The sequence below is a fragment of the Macrobrachium rosenbergii genome, chromosome 38 (genome assembly GCF_040412425.1).
Source record: "Macrobrachium rosenbergii isolate ZJJX-2024 chromosome 38, ASM4041242v1, whole genome shotgun sequence".
NCBI classification, from domain to species: domain Eukaryota; kingdom Metazoa; phylum Arthropoda; class Malacostraca; order Decapoda; family Palaemonidae; genus Macrobrachium; species Macrobrachium rosenbergii.
Window position 1 is genome coordinate 377,574 of NC_089778.1, and position 15,655 is coordinate 393,228.

At 41.9% G+C, this 15,655-nt stretch overlaps 1 protein-coding gene across 1 annotated transcript; it reads left to right on the forward strand.

Annotated features, from left to right (window-relative positions):
- Window positions 1-11,652: 11,652 nt before the first annotated feature.
- LOC136825555 (tigger transposable element-derived protein 1-like) lies at window positions 11,653-15,095 on the forward strand. Its single transcript, XM_067082139.1, has 8 exons — window positions 11,653-12,064; window positions 12,514-12,885; window positions 13,090-13,269; window positions 13,422-13,532; window positions 13,663-13,755; window positions 13,893-13,958; window positions 14,639-14,705; window positions 15,053-15,095. The coding sequence occupies exons 1-8, from the start codon at window positions 11,653-11,655 to the stop codon at window positions 15,093-15,095; spliced, it is 1,344 nt and encodes a 447-aa protein (XP_066938240.1).
- Window positions 15,096-15,655: the final 560 nt, after the last annotated feature.

Genomic DNA, 15,655 nt, shown 5'->3' on the forward strand with positions numbered 1-15,655 from the left:
GATACTGCAGTAGCTGCTTCCACAAGAAAGTACACAAGGAACACATCCCCAGTGATGAGGGTTTTATAATAAAAACATCAAATGGGTTCAGTGTTGAAGAGAGATCTCCCACCCAGAAAGGTGAGTCCAAATGTATATAAAGCCCAAAGCCAGGTGAGTGCTAACAGTCATGCCGTCCTAAGACTCAAAAAGCAACAGCAACAACAATATTCAGAAGACCAGTGAACACCCTGACCATCAAAGGCATAACACAAAAATCTGATGGTAAGCCAAAAACCCCTGACCTTTAACAGCGACGAAAAGGGGATCAAAACCACCTCTGATAAAGGAGAACTTTCCTCTCCAACCTAGATCGGCACTCCCCTCCAGTGAGTGCTAGTACTTTAACTTTTTTTTTACATTCACTACGACATCTCCTCCAGTGGAACTGCAAAGGTCTCAGAGCCCGTTCTGAAGATCTTAAAGTTTTAATGAATGAATTCAGCCCAGGGATCGTATGCCTGCAAGAAACAATGATAGGAAACTTCCTACAACTCCTGGACTTGATTATGCCATGTTTAATTCTACTCCCAGTTGGTGATCAGCTCATGGAGGTGCTGCAATTATTATCAATAATAAGTCTTTGCAGCACTCCACAATACAACTAAATACAACTCTCCGCGGTTGCAGTGTTCATCTTAGACAAGAAGAGGATCACTGGTCTGCTCACTATACCTCCCACCAGACCTTCTTTTTAACATTGGAGATATTCAGTCCTTGATTAACCAACTTCCCGCCTCTTTTCTCGTATTAGAGATTTAATGCCTGGCCAACCCCTTTGGGGAAGTCAAGTGTTTAGACGGCAAAGGGAAAATAATTGAGGACCTTATTGATACGAATGATGTTGCACTATATAATAATGGGTCAATGACCTTCCACAATATTCATCATAATCATCTTTCTGCACTGGACCTTAGTATTTCTTCAACAAATATCCACCTTGACTTTAATCTGGTCTGTTAATGAAGATGGAATGGCAGTGATCATTACCCGATCCATCTGAAATATGTTGTAAATGCCCCATCTGAAACATTACCTAAGTGGAAGGTAGAGGATGCTGACTGGGACAAGTTCAGCTCAAGGGGAGTCAATCTAGATAAGGAATTTGAGTCATTTCATTCTCACCTGATGCCTATGACTACTTCATTGAATCCACTCTTGAAGAGTGCCGAGGGCTCGATTCTAAGACAAAAGGTAAACCCGCAGACCTCAGTTCCCTGGTGAATAAGACATGTGGTACTCTGAGGAAAGTCACTAGGAAGTGCTACCGACGATACAAAACTAGTGGCCTCAGTCTAAATTAATCTATAACGTATGTTAGCTAAGAAGCGTAAGGCGTTTTTTATAAGAAAGCCAAAAGAGAGAGTTGGTTTATTATATCAATGGAATCAATTCCAAACTCCATTGAGAGTGGTGGCGCAAAATTAGGAAACTGAGTGGAAAATTTGTTGCGTCACCATTACCCTCATTAAAAGTCAATAACACTCTGATCACAGAGCCCACTGAAGGCCAGTGAGCTGGGAAAACACTTTTCTCAAGTTTCCTGTCCCAGATAATTATTCTCTCTAGAATTTCAGAGAATCTGGAAGGCTGAAAATGACTTGAAATTTGATTCGGGAAAATCTGGAACCATACAACCACAAATTTTCTAAGAGAATTTCGGGAAGCACTCTCTTCAACTGAATCAACAGCTCCCGGGGGTGATTCAATTTTATATGAAATGCTTAAACACCTCCCAGATGATGCCAAAAAGTATCTACTCAAGATTATAAACAAAATATGGGAAACTGGAATTTTACCCAAGGACTGGAAAATATCCATAATTGTCCCCATAAAAGCCTAATAAAGACGCTTCCCAAGCCACCAGCTATAGTAGACCAATAGCTCTACTAGCTGTGTTTGTAAGCTGATGGAGAAAATGATAAAACACTAGATTAGTTTGGCACTGGAAACTAAAGGACTAATAACTCCATCAATTTGGTTTCAGGAAAATCGTTCCACCCTTTGATCCTTTGCTGAGGCTGACCAATCAAATCCAGCAAGGATTTGCCAACGATGTCAGGACTATCAGTATTTTTTCGACCTAGAGAAAGCATATGACACTACTTGGAGAATTGGCATCTTAAACAATTGCACAAAATGCATATGTGGAAGAATGATTAAATTCATATGGCCTTAACAGAGAGATTTTTGTTGTTAGAGGGGCAACACACTTCCCAACCTTTTGTGCAGGAGGAGGGTAAGTGTTCCACAAGGAAGTGTGTTGGCAGACACTTTTTCAGTTGCAATAAAATGTAGAGTATTGTGCAACAAATATCACCTGTTAAATGCTCTGCTTTTTGTTGATGACCTTTGCAATATACTGCACAGGATATGATGCCTGCCGTATGTAAACATTTGCAGTTGGGTCTGTTAATGCTATTGCGTGCGCTGATGAGAATGGTTTTAAATTCTCTTCCTCGAAAACAGTTTTGTAAGATTTATCTTCAGATGCCAGCGTGTGGAAGAGGTTCCCACCCTTAGTTTAAAAGGATCTATCATTCCTTATGAAAAGGAAGTAAAATTTTTGGGAATGACCATTGACCAGAAATTGACATGGGCCAGCCACATAAATGCCTTAAAGACTAATGTTAAACAATCTCTCAATATTTTAAAGGTTGTCTCTGGATTTAGTTGGGAGCTTGATAAAAATCCCTGCTGGAGACTGTATGACTCCGTTGTGTCGATCCAAGCTAGACTATGGCTGTCAGATTTATTCCCCAGCTTAAAACCAAGCTGAAAGGAACTGGACGTTGCACAATATGGGGCTGAGAATATGCCTGTGAGTGAACTTCTCAAGGCCTGTTGAAAGCATATATGTTGATACAGACCAATTTCCTTGATCTAAGGAGGCAAGAAACTAGGATTAAGATACATGGCTAGAATTAAAAGTGTTCCCAAAATCCCTCCTTCCAGCTGAGGAAGCAGACTCACGGGTCTTTTTCTGGCACAAGAGCCTCTAGACCATCTCCAAATTAGACTAAATGAAGATGTTAGGGATAGTCATCTTAAATCCCAGAAAGTCATGGAAGTGAAACATCCTGTGTATCCTCCTCCATGGCTTATCCTGCCAGCATCCAGGTGCAAAAAGCATAACAAAAAGACTGTCCTGAGGAAGAGATTAGGGAAAGTTCTGGAGCACGATACTGCCCATACTAATGACAAAAATTCCACTGATGGATCAAAGTCGGAGATACAAAATGGCTGTGCAGTTATCCTTGGTGATACAGCATATACAGCTAAACTACCTGGACTTTGCATCCATATTCACAGCAGAACTAACAGCCATAGTCTCTCACTCCTGATATAGCTTTGAAAGTAGCGGTACCACTCCCTGTCATCTACTGACTCCAAAAGCACTTTAGAAGCAAATAAAAATCTCAATAGCTTCATCCATTAGTTCAAAAAAGTTCAGGAATCGCTCTTCCATTGTATTATCTGCAAATCTGTCTCTTCTGTTGGGTCCCTTCTCATGTGGGGATTTGTGGAAATGAGATGGCAGATAGGGAAGGAAAGGTGCTAGTGTTCATTCAGAAACAGCCTTTAGTAAAGTGCTCTACTGGGTGATTCCAAAAATCCTTTTAGATCTTATATTTTAAAACAAATGGGGCAAGAAAGATGGACTTCTTCTTTGCCAATAATAGAAAGTATAGAAAATCAGAAATAGTATATTGTCAGTGGCTTGTCTCTTCCAGTCGGATAGACGAACAGAAATAGTTTTAAGCAGAATGAGGATTGGGGTACACTTATTTGACCCATCAGTTTATTTAGGCTGGGGCAGCCTCCCAGAGTGTGCGCTTGCGGTGGTGAGATAACAGTGGAGCACATTCTGGTTGCTTGCCCCAGATATTTTAACCAAAGAGAGAGATATTTTAGAGGTAAATCCCTCTGTGATATTTTGGGAGATGAAGCAGATATTTCTGCTCTCATCCCCTTTTTAAAGTCTATAAACATTTTTAATAAAATTTAATTATATTTTATTAATCACATCATAGATATATATATATATATTTATTTATTAAGCATTTTCTTCATTAATTCATTCATTTATCATATTGTAATTTATCTATGAACCATCTTCATCATACACTCATTAACTCATTTTTTCATAATATACTTATTTAGTTTCCATTACGGCGCTGAATGGCTTCTTTGGCCCAGTGCCCGGGCTTTTTGCCCTAAAACTCATACATCCATCCATCCAGGAGTTGATCATCACCAATGATCATCTTCAGCAAGTTGAATGTGGTGAACCACTTGTCTCTCCATAGAGAGCTAGTAACAATGAAGAAAGTGCTCTGAGAATTCAGACAAATGATTCTCCAACTAAAAAAATTATTTGGGATTAAGAGATGTGTTTATAAACAATCATCCACCTTTCTTCCCAATTAGAGCTAGCATCGTTTGGAGTCGCTAAATATACATATACAATTACCTGTAATAATAAAATCGCCTCCCTCCTTGGACAATGAATAAAATGAGAATTTGTACACACTTGAAATATTTATCAAAAAAATCATTCATATCTAGAATACCATAGACAACATGCAACAGAGCATATTATCCGAAAAAGATCCACATTACGCAATATATACTGACGGATCTGGGGTCACACACATACGAGTGGATATGCTGCATCCCAAAAAACAAAACGTACTGCCTCCCAGACAAAGCTTTCTGTATTTACAGCTGAGTTATGTGCAATAGTATCAGCCATAAAAATAGTAAGAGAAGTCTCATATAATAATTTTGTAATTTATAGCGACTCCAGGAGTGCTATAGAAGCTATTCAAAGGTATAATAAAAAATAATATTGTACAACATATAAAGTTCTCTCTCTCCATAAATTGCATATAATAAGGAAAAATATTGAAATATGTTGATCCCTGCCATGTAGGATTATTAAGGAAATGAAGAGGCTGATAAAGCAGCTAAAGAAGCGGTCCACATGACAAGAACAAATGTAGACATCCCTATCAGTGACTATACAAGATATATAAAAACAGTCATTGTAAAAAAATGGCAAAATATATGGAACGAAGAACCTGAAAATAATAAATTAAAACAGATAAAATCCAGTGTTGGAAAATGAGTTCATCATATCAGAGAGAAAAGACAAGCACAAGTATTCTGATACTGCTCGAATAGGCCATACTGATTGACACATGATACTTAATGAACAGTCCATGTGGCTCCTCTTCCCAAATGCCCAGATTGCAATGCTGATAACAGTGCTAAGATATACTGTAAATGTCCAAAACATAATCCTGCATGATTATCAAATTCTTGGAAATAGGACCGATAGAAGAAATTTTGTCAGAATCTTTAACATTCTCAATAGCACCTTATTTTAATGTTTATGAGAAGCTGCAAATTAATTGGAAAATATAAAAAAAAAAATCAGTATAATGAATTTTAAAACAAGTAAATTTTATGATTTTACCTAATTTATTTTGAATTTTGATATACCTTTTTTAGTGAGTATGTATGGAAGCATGGAAGCATGAGTTTAAATGTATTTATTGTGTGAGTGTGTTCCAGTATGAAAGCGTCTGCCTTTTTACAGCTTTTAATTTCATTTTCATTCATCATCATTGACAAGTGACTTTATTAGGTCTCAGCAAGAAGCTTCTAGCCTAGACTGTCATTCCATCCCATCCTTCAATAGTCTTAAGGAGAGCTGATGGTCAGCTCAGTGGTCTGGTTAAACTATTTTAATAATAACTTACTTTATTGTATAAAGCAATAGTGCTGTCTATCGTTGATTATGGATGTGAAATATATGGCTCGCATCAGACGTGAAAAGTTGAAACAGTAGACCCAGTTCATACGAGGGCCTTAGAATATGTTCATGGAGTTCGATCATCACCAACATCTTCTTTTACAAGTTGAATGTGGTGTGAACTACCTCTGTCTCTCCATAGAGAGCTAGTAACAATGAAGAGGTTTGAGAATTCAGACAAATGATTCTCCAACCAAAAATTATTTGGATTAAGAGATGTGTTTATAAACAATCATCCACCTTCCTTCCCAAATAGAGCTAGTAAAGATTGTTTGAGTCGCTAAATATACATACAATTACCTGTAATATTAAAATTGCCTCCTCCTTGACAATGAATAAAATGCAGAGAATTTGTACACGCTTGAAATATTATCAAAAATCATTCATATACTCCAGAATACTCATAGACAACATGCAGTAGTAGAGCATATAATCTGAAAAAGGTCCACATTACGCAATATACACTGACGGATCTAAATCACAGTTCGGAGGGATGTGCTGTGGTGTCCCAAAGCAGAACGTGATTGCCCCCTTCTCCCAGACAAAGCCTCTGTATTTACAGCTGAGTTATGTGCAGCAGTATCAGCCATAAAAAAAAATTAGAGAAGTCTCATATACTTCAATTTATAGCGACCCAGAAGTGCTATAGAAGTTCAAAGCTATAATCAAAAAATAATATTGTACAACATATAAAGTTCTCACTCCATAAATTGTATAATAAGGAAAGTGGAAATATGTTGATCCCTGCCCATGTAGGATTAAGGAAATGAAGAGGCTGATAAAGCAGCTAAATGCTGTCCACATGACAAGAACAAATGTAGACATCCCTATCAATGACTATAGAAGATATATAAAACAGTCCTTGTAAAAATGGCAAAATATATGAACGAAGAACCTGATAATAAATTAAAACAGATAAATCCAGTGTTGGAAAATGGAGTTCGTCATATCAGAGAGAGACAAGCACAAGTAAATTCTGACACGCCTCCGAATAGGCCATACTGTTTGACACATGGACACTTAATGAACAGTCCATGTGGCCCTCTTCCCAAATGCCCAGATTGCAATGTGCTGATAACAGTTAAGCATATACTGTGTGAATGTCCAAAATATAACCTGCAGCGATTATCAAATTTTGGAAATAGACCGATAGAAGAAATTTTGTCAGAATCTTTAACATTCTCAATAGCACCCATTTTAATATTTATGAGAAGCTGCAAATTAATTGGAAAATATATAAAAAAAAATCAATCAGTATAATGAATTTTAAAACAAGTAAATTTCACATGATTTTACCTCATTTATTTTGAATGGATATACCTTTTTTAGTGAGTATGTATGGAAGCATGAGTTTAAATGTATTTATTGTGTGAGTGTGTTCCATGAAAGCATATGCCTTTTACATAGCTTTTAATTTCATTTTCATTCATCATTGACAAGACTCATTAGGTCCCAGTGCTAGCTTCTAACCTAGACTTGTCATTTCATCCTAATCCCTTCGGGCCATTCTAAGAGAGCTGATGGTCAGCTCAGTGGTCTGGTTAAACTATTTTAATAATAATAATAATGCTTTCAGGAGGGCTTCGGCAGTTTGGGAAGCTGCTCACTGAATAAGGAAGCACACCTGGGTCCAGCTACTCCGACGTAAAAAGTAGCCGCATCCTTCCAGAAAATCATCGTCTCTGGGGAGATCAGTGAGGTGGATCAGTCTCCCGGAGCTGAGAGGCGACGGCTACTCGTGCAATGCCTGGGCGGTCGCAAGAGCCACCTTAGTCATGCAAGGGGTTGGGACGATCACCCAACGAGAACATCGAAGTTTCCCTGGAAGGTCAACTTCGTGTTCTCCGCTGCCACTGCTAAATGTGCGCAGCAATGTAGACCGCGCCTGGTCCCTTGGGAGATGACCGTCTTCCTCGGGACCTTATCCGCCCTCACCTAAGCTTCCTCCGTCAACCTGGCCTAGCCTGTAAAGAGCAGGTCAGGAGTGAAAGAATTCCAACTCCTGAAGCTCGCGCCGCGCTCAAACCCTCGACATCGTTAGGCATTCGCGTCGGGAGCATGAAGGCCAAACGCCAAGGATTTCTTACCACTGGAGGGAGGGCGGAGGCATCCGAATGGGGTATCGTACCGCCGACTCTCGAGCGCATGAACCCGGAGAGCATACTTCCCGGCTCCTGCAACCTCTCCGGTAAGCCTGTTGGAGCTTTGAAGAGCATCCACCTCCGAGGTAAAACTTGCAGAAGTTATACCGCAAACTCTCCGGATCAAAGGTAGTTGGCGAGAGGGCTAGCCTAGCTGCCCTAACTCGCCTCCCTTAGCGCGGGAGTGGCTCACGGAAGCCACCGACTAGTATCCGTGGTCACACCGGAGGGAAAGGGGGCTGCTTTAAGGGAGGTTACAGGACTTGAGGCTTCTGCCTTCCAAGATTCTCTTCAACATGGGGAGCCGATTGCGACTCGTCCTCCAAGTGAGAAGACTTTTGGAAACCCTGAAATGAAGAAGCGGTGGATGAAGGGGAATCAAAAAGGGAGCCCGCCCCCAATGCCTCACTTACCTCCCTACCTACCTCCTGGTCCTGTTCTGTATTCATCGGCTCCAGGTCAAGGTTTATGGCCGCCACTTCCTCCGACACCGCCAGGTACAAATCCTCGTCCTGGGGAGGCTGGGTTTCTACCCGGATCTGCTCGATGAGAGGAGCGGCGACTTCTGATGGAACAGCCGCTGAGATCCGGGCGCCGGGGTAAAGCAGATTGCGGATGTTCTCGTCCAGAACATATGGCTTCCCTGACGGAACATTCCTTCCAAAACCAGCCACCCAGGCCCGAAGGGAACCCAAGGCGTTGCTGCGGGAAGTCTGGTCGGCCCAGAGCAGGGACTTAATAACCGAGTGCTCAGCAGATATATAAGCAATATATCAGAACATAACGTACTTGAAACAAGTGAGGCAACCAGGTAAACTAAAGGCAGTAACTATAGGCTTACCGACTCGAACCTGGATAAGCTCATAAAGAGCGAAGCAAACTCTCAACTGTCCGGGTGCCAATGACGATGTCAACTATGGGACTGCACAGCCCGAATGGAACGGCAGACAACGCCCGGCTGGTGCAGCACTGCAGTGCACCCGCCCTTACCGGCAGGATCATACCACTGGCGCGCCACCGAGCAGAACCGGCGGAGATAGGGACTTAAACTATAGCAGGCCGGAGCATGCTACCACCGAGTGACCGACCCGCCGAGCATTCCGGCGGGACGATAATACAGAGCAAACATGACACACCACTAAATTAAGGAGCGCTGGAGATAGTTTGACGGAGTAGGACCTTAACCTAGGATCATGCAACTCTTAATTGTAAAATCAACTTAAGGTATAATTACTGCCGGAGTCCGGTAGTAAGTAAATGGTTAACAACATAGGATAGCAGTACACTGCTGGTCATAGTGTGTTCCGCTGACCCTTCGAGATCCCGTGCCTGTCACGGTTACAGTGGGAGTGGCGGGGTAAATCATTACCCCAGATATTATACACAGTTAGAGAAACTAGGTGTGAATAATGCCAGCCTACTGAAACCAAAACCACCGGAGTAGAATAGGCAAGAGGCAACGGAGACCGGGGACGGCAGAGCGGAACCAGCTAGAAGTGCTTAAACCCCCTGAGTGATCGAAGCCCAGCTCGACCCGGAGGAGAGCAAACCAACGAAACACCTAGCCGAGCGGTTGACACCAGAACGGAGGCCAGGAGGGTGGGTGACTCTCAACTGGGAACCGGACTAGTCCCCCTCGGGGTGACGATCGAAGAGACCGACGTCCCGCACGCGGGGAGATGACACACCAATGGCAAAGTCAGGGGGGCCAGTACTTAGAAGGTGGAATCGAGAGTTATGTTCAAGTGGACGGGGGACACCTCCATACACTGACTGAAACTCCCCACGGGGCATCGAAACAAACGTATCGACTTCCTGCGCGCAGGGAGACTCATGACACTCACCAAAAGTACTAGGGAGGATAGGACAACAGCACTAGTCTAAAGCAACGCCAAACTCTCACCTCCTCTGAAGGCGCAGCCCAGACAGTAAAAGGGAGGAGAGAGGAGAGGAAGGGGGTGGAAGGAGAGAAATTCCCGTAACGCAGTCCAACCAACAACCAACCCATAGGGGCAGAAGGGCAATGCATAAAGAAGATCCCCTTTATTTTTTCCCTCTCCCTCATTAGAGGGAGGAGGGGATGGGGGCTTCAGATGCCCTAGCAAACCCGAAAACGAGCGGTAAGGCGGATGGAACAACAAACAGGAACTCCTCGACCTGCCTACCCTCCTCCCCGCTCAAGCGACATAGTCGGGAGAGATGGGAGCTAAGACAATGCCAAAGCCTAACCTGAATAGCCTAACCCACCGATTGGAGCGAGAGGGCTAGGCTAGGATCCCCAATTTCTGATAAGTACAGCTAAAGTCAACCAATAAACACATAAGTACACGTAATATGATCGAATATACAAAAATATAAGAACTTGTGCTAAGCGTATAGCCTAACCGAGCGAGGCGAACAGGAGGTAGGCAGCGAACTGGCTGCTCCTGACGCCAAGCCCGGACCACAATAAATCCGAATTATCCATGTCATCCATTACACTACAAATCAGAGAAACTGACAAAAGAAAGCACCACCTTGGAGGGGGAATCTACTCGCGCGGGAGCCTGGTATCAGCTATGAATTAATTGTAAGAACCAAAATAAAGGGAGGAAGCCTCCATGAGGAATGACGCTAATCAAGGTACCAGGAACCGCCCAACATAGATAAACGCCTCCAAAAGGAACTTCTTGAAGGGGAATTACAAAACATGAATAAAATTGTAAACGACCGAGAGAAACCCCTGCGGAAACAAGCTGTAAGGGTGTACCTCAAGGTCATCATGGCGGAGGCGGCGAACGCCGGGGAGCGCCCGATATATGACCCTGTGAATATTAACTTACGGGCCAATAAAAGCCTCACTGATAATAAAACCCCACAAGAAGATGGTACTTAACTTCATAACGGTGAAATTGCTTGAAGACATGGTCAACTCAAGGAAAATTAGACAAAAACCCAGCACAAGAAAAAAGGCCTTCTCAAAGGAAAAACGTGCTAGTATGGAATGAGTACAGATGGGGCTGGGGTCGTCGGTTGGCGGGCAGGTGAGTGCGGGCGTTAGATCGGCTCCTCACGTTCCGGGGTTTTGTCATTGGGATGTCTACAGAGTGCAGTCCTGTGGCAGTAACAACAATCACTCACCCTTATCTATACCGACGTCTATTTCATAATAGATGTTCGATCTGGGGGTAGTAACCCCAGCATTCCTGATAGCTTTTTTCTCTGGTATATTTAGCAATATCTATACCTAGAAATTCGTGCTTAATAGGAATTTCACCGGCTGACACAGGGACGAGCTTAGAAAATCAGTTTCTGGTTATAATTATTAAAATACATTCCAAGGTTATGACGTTTTTTCAACGCTTTTTACGCCGCTTTGTAAGCGGAATAGTTTCCTGAGCGTAGCTGCGCTCTATATTTACTGTACTGTAACTGCATTGGTAGTTGACCGGACAATGACCTTCCTGGGTCGAACACGCAGGCGCGCGTAACAATACCAAACAACCTTTACCTCACTCACGTGTTTGCCTCCGCTGAGCTAGGTATGTTGCCTCATTGTTGCTTTTCTTTAGCAGCAGTTTTTTCGTGAATTGTGCCTTCACTATAGCTCCAAAACGGCAGAATTCATCATCTGATGCTAGTGCATCCAAGAAGCCGAGGAAAAGCATCACCATGGAAGTCAAGTACGACGTAATTAAGCGTTCGGAGAAGGGTGAGAGTAACGCCGAGATAGGCCGTGCCTTGGGCCTTAGTAGAACGACGGTTGTTACCATAGTGAAGGACAAGCAGCGTATTCTGAAACATGCGCAAGAGGCTGCACCAATGAAGGCAACGGTGATTAACGTGAAGCAACGTAGCCAGAACGTAGTGGAGATGGAGAAGTTATTGTTGATCTGGCTGGAAGACCAGAACCAACGGCGTGTTCCAGTGAGCCTGAGTGTGATTCAAGAAAAGGCTAGGGAGCTGCATGCGGCAGTGGTGAAGAAGAGTGGGGAAGGCAGTGCTAGTGAAGAATTTTCCGCCAGTAGAGGTTGGTTTAATCGCTTCAAGGGTAGTGCAAATTTGCACAATGTGAAGTTGCAAGGTGAAGCTGCTAGCGCTGATGGCGTAGCAGCAGAAAGTTTCCCTAGTGGTTTGGCTGAGATAATTAGGGAAGGTGGTTACACTGCTGACCAGGTATTTAATGTAGATGAGACAGGGTTATTTTGGAAAAGAATGCCAAATCGTACATACATTTCCAAGGAGGAGAGGTCAGCACCAGGCCATAAAGCTGGTAAGGAGAGGCTGACTTTACTCTTTGGGGCAAATGCTAGGGGCGATTTGAAGGTTAAGCCCTTGCTAGTGTACTTGGCAGAAAATCCCAGGGCTTTTAAGGGCATTTCAAGAGTCAACTCCCCGTCATTTGGAAGTCCAACAAGAAAGCTTGGGTTACCTTGATGGTCTTCGAGGACTGGTTCAATGACCACTTTGTGCTAGCAGTGGAAAGGTATTGTGCCTCGAAGGGTCTGCCTTTTAAGGTCCTGCTTGTCCTAGACAATGCCCCTGGTCACCCGGCTAATCTCAGTAATATGCACCCTAATGTGAAGGTGGTGTATCTACCACCAAATACTACATCCCTCATACAGCCGATGGACCAGGGAGTCATTGCTAACTTCAAGGTTTACTACCTGAGGAGGACAATACGCGCTGCTTTACGGGCCGTTGAAGGTAACAAGGAGTGGACTCTGAAAGATTTTTGGAAGGGCTACAACATTGCAGATGCTGTGACGAACATTGCACGTGCTTGGGACGAAATAAAAGTGACGACTCTGAATGGTGCCTGGAAGAAACTGTGTCCGCAGTTTGTGAATAGTTTTGAGGGGCAGGCAGATGTTGAGGCTGTGACAAGGAAAATTGTTGGGCTAAGCAAGAGGCTGAAACTGGACTTGGAAGCTGAGGATGTCGCCGAGCTGCTGGCATCCCACGGAGAGGAATTGTCATCAGAGGACCTCATTGAGCTGGAGAAGCAGATGATCGAGGAGGAGGAAGAGGCACCACAACCAAAGGTCAGGGCATTAACTGTCAAGGGTTTGACAGAGGGTTTTGCTCACCTGGAGAAATGTTTGGCAGCATTTGAGGGTGAGGACCCTAACATTGCCAGGTTTGAGAGGATTCGCAGAGGGATGCTGGATCTTACTACATGCTACAAGGAGACACTGAAGGAGAAGCAGCTGAAGAAGAAAGTGCAGTCTAGGCTAGACTCTTTCTTCATGAAGAAGTCTCCAGCACCACCTGCCACTCCTAGTTTAGGTAAGGATTTCTCAACTTTATTTTTATTAACTGCTGTAATATAAATTGTTATAAATTGTAACAAGATTTATAAAAATGTTACTGCAATTTATATTTACATACTGTACATACACAGCATAACCCAATAAATTTTATCATTTGTATCATTGCAGAAGTGACTCCTAATCCAGATTCCCCAGAACCTCTACCCAACTATGATTCAGAACCTGAGCCTGAACCTGTACCTGTAGTAACCTCCCCAGCAGCTTTTCCAGCTCCATCAGGTAAGGAATTCCTAAGTGTTTCATTTTTATAATTTTCATGCATGAAATCATTTGTACATACTATACATATGGTAAAAATTTTATATTTACTATCGCATAACCTAATTTTTTTCATTATGTGTCATTCCAGATCTCTTTGGTAGTGATGACAGTCCTGACTCCCCTGAAGAATTCCAGGGTTTTGAAGCTACGGGACCTCCTGTCTCCTCTCCAACTTCATCATGTAAGGAATTCTTAACTTTTTTTTTTCAATGTTTTATAAATTGTTATAAATGTTACAAAAAGTGTACTGCACTTCACCCACCTGTACAGTATTGCTTTAGTATGTGCTGTAACTTTACATAATCATTATCATTCCAGATCCATATGTTACAGCCTCCTCCTGGCCCAACTCAGCTGACCTTATCCCCTCTCCAGCCCCATCAGGTAAGGATTTCATGACTTTTTTTTTCTTTCAAATCACTTTATAAAACTGTATAGCTTATTGCATACATACCCACATACTACAGTACAGTACTGTACGGTAATTTATATCTTGTATCATTCCACAAATGACAGGTCCCTGCTCAACTCCAAATTCACCTGCACCCATTTCATGTCCACCAGGTAAGGAATTCTTCACTTTTTAGAAATTTCTATTAGCCTACATTGTTTTAAATTGTGTTATTATACTTATACAGTACAGTACTACTGTGTACAGTATCATTTTATCTTTTCATTGCAGACTCCTGCAGATGCCACACCATAGCCCCCCTGTTCTCATCTACCATATGCCCATCCCAGTAAGCAAGCCAACCACTAGAATTTGGTAAGAACAACACTTTCTATTTTATAAATTGTTATACATTTTATAAAATAGTGTACTGTTTATGAAATCCACAGAAGTACTTTATTCTAATCTTTATCATGTACATTATCATTCCAGACTGACATGCACCTTTACCCTGACCTCTACTGTAACTGTACATAACCTTCCTCATGTAGCCTACATCTTTCAAATCACTAAAGGTATGGAATTCTTAACTGTTTTTAATGTTACAAATTGTCATATGTACAGTATATACATTTGATAAATATAAAGTAACAGTTTCATTCTAATATTCCAGACTGCCCAGCACCTTTACTAGAGCTCCCTCACCCTTGCCTCCATCTTCTAAAAATCACTGAAATTAGGTAAGGAATTCATATTTTTATTTTGTACTGTTGAGCATAGGTTTGTGAAATACCTGAACTGATACAGAACAGTGTAACACATACAGTATATACTCTGCAGTAATTTTATCCTTATCATTGCAGGCTTCCCACACACACAATCTCCATCTCCCCCAACCTAGCCTGCGGTTGTAACAGCTTTGACAATCTCTGAAATTAAGTAAGGAATTCCTAACTCTTTATAATTTTTATTTATTTATTATTCTACTGTAAAATACTGACTGTACTGTATTTATACAGTACTTTGTTGCATGCAGGACTACTGTACAATATTATATGTACACTGATACTAAATTTTTACATTCCAGAATCCCCCTGAATCATGAGGCCACACCATTTTTCCAAGGTTAAGAAGCACGGGGTTTCCAAAATAAAAGTAAGGAATTCACTTTTTTTTATCTTTTATAAATTCTTTGGTATAAATTACAGTACAGTACAGTGTACTGTACACCTGTGTTACTGTATAACATGTTGTATTTTACTTTTGTGCAGTATATGTACAGTACTCTATACTTTACTGCACACAGGATTTTTCAATTACTGTACAGTGCACTACTACATACTGTACTTTGTAGTAAATTGTAAATTTTTACATTCCAGAACCACCAGTTTTGGATACACACCACATCAAAATGTAGGTAAAACATCAAGAAACAACATGCAGGATTAAAAGTAAGGCTTTCATAACTTTTGTTTCAAATTTTTATACATTTTTCTGGCGTCGTATGCCGTCGTTCCGGTTTATGACGTGGCGCAAGAACGGAACCACCGTCGTAAACCGGGGACTGCCTGTACTAACTTTTTTTTTTACGTCTTTGAAATTCACTGTACTGGTATAGAGATGTGATACTGTTAAATATGTAAAATGTAGCGTGAACAATTATTTTTTTCCGAAGAAAGCATTTCAGTAT

Excerpts from the sequence above, each read along its gene's own strand:
- LOC136825555 (XM_067082139.1), top strand. The coding sequence starts at position 11,653 with ATGGAAGTCAAGTACGACGTAATTAAGCGTTCGGAGAAGGGTGAGAGT. Across the intron at positions 12,065-12,513 it reads GCACAATGTGAAGTTGCAAG|ACAATGCCCCTGGTCACCCG; the intron begins GTGAAGCTGCTA and ends TGCTTGTCCTAG. Across the intron at positions 13,270-13,421 it reads ACCTGCCACTCCTAGTTTAG|AAGTGACTCCTAATCCAGAT; the intron begins GTAAGGATTTCT and ends GTATCATTGCAG.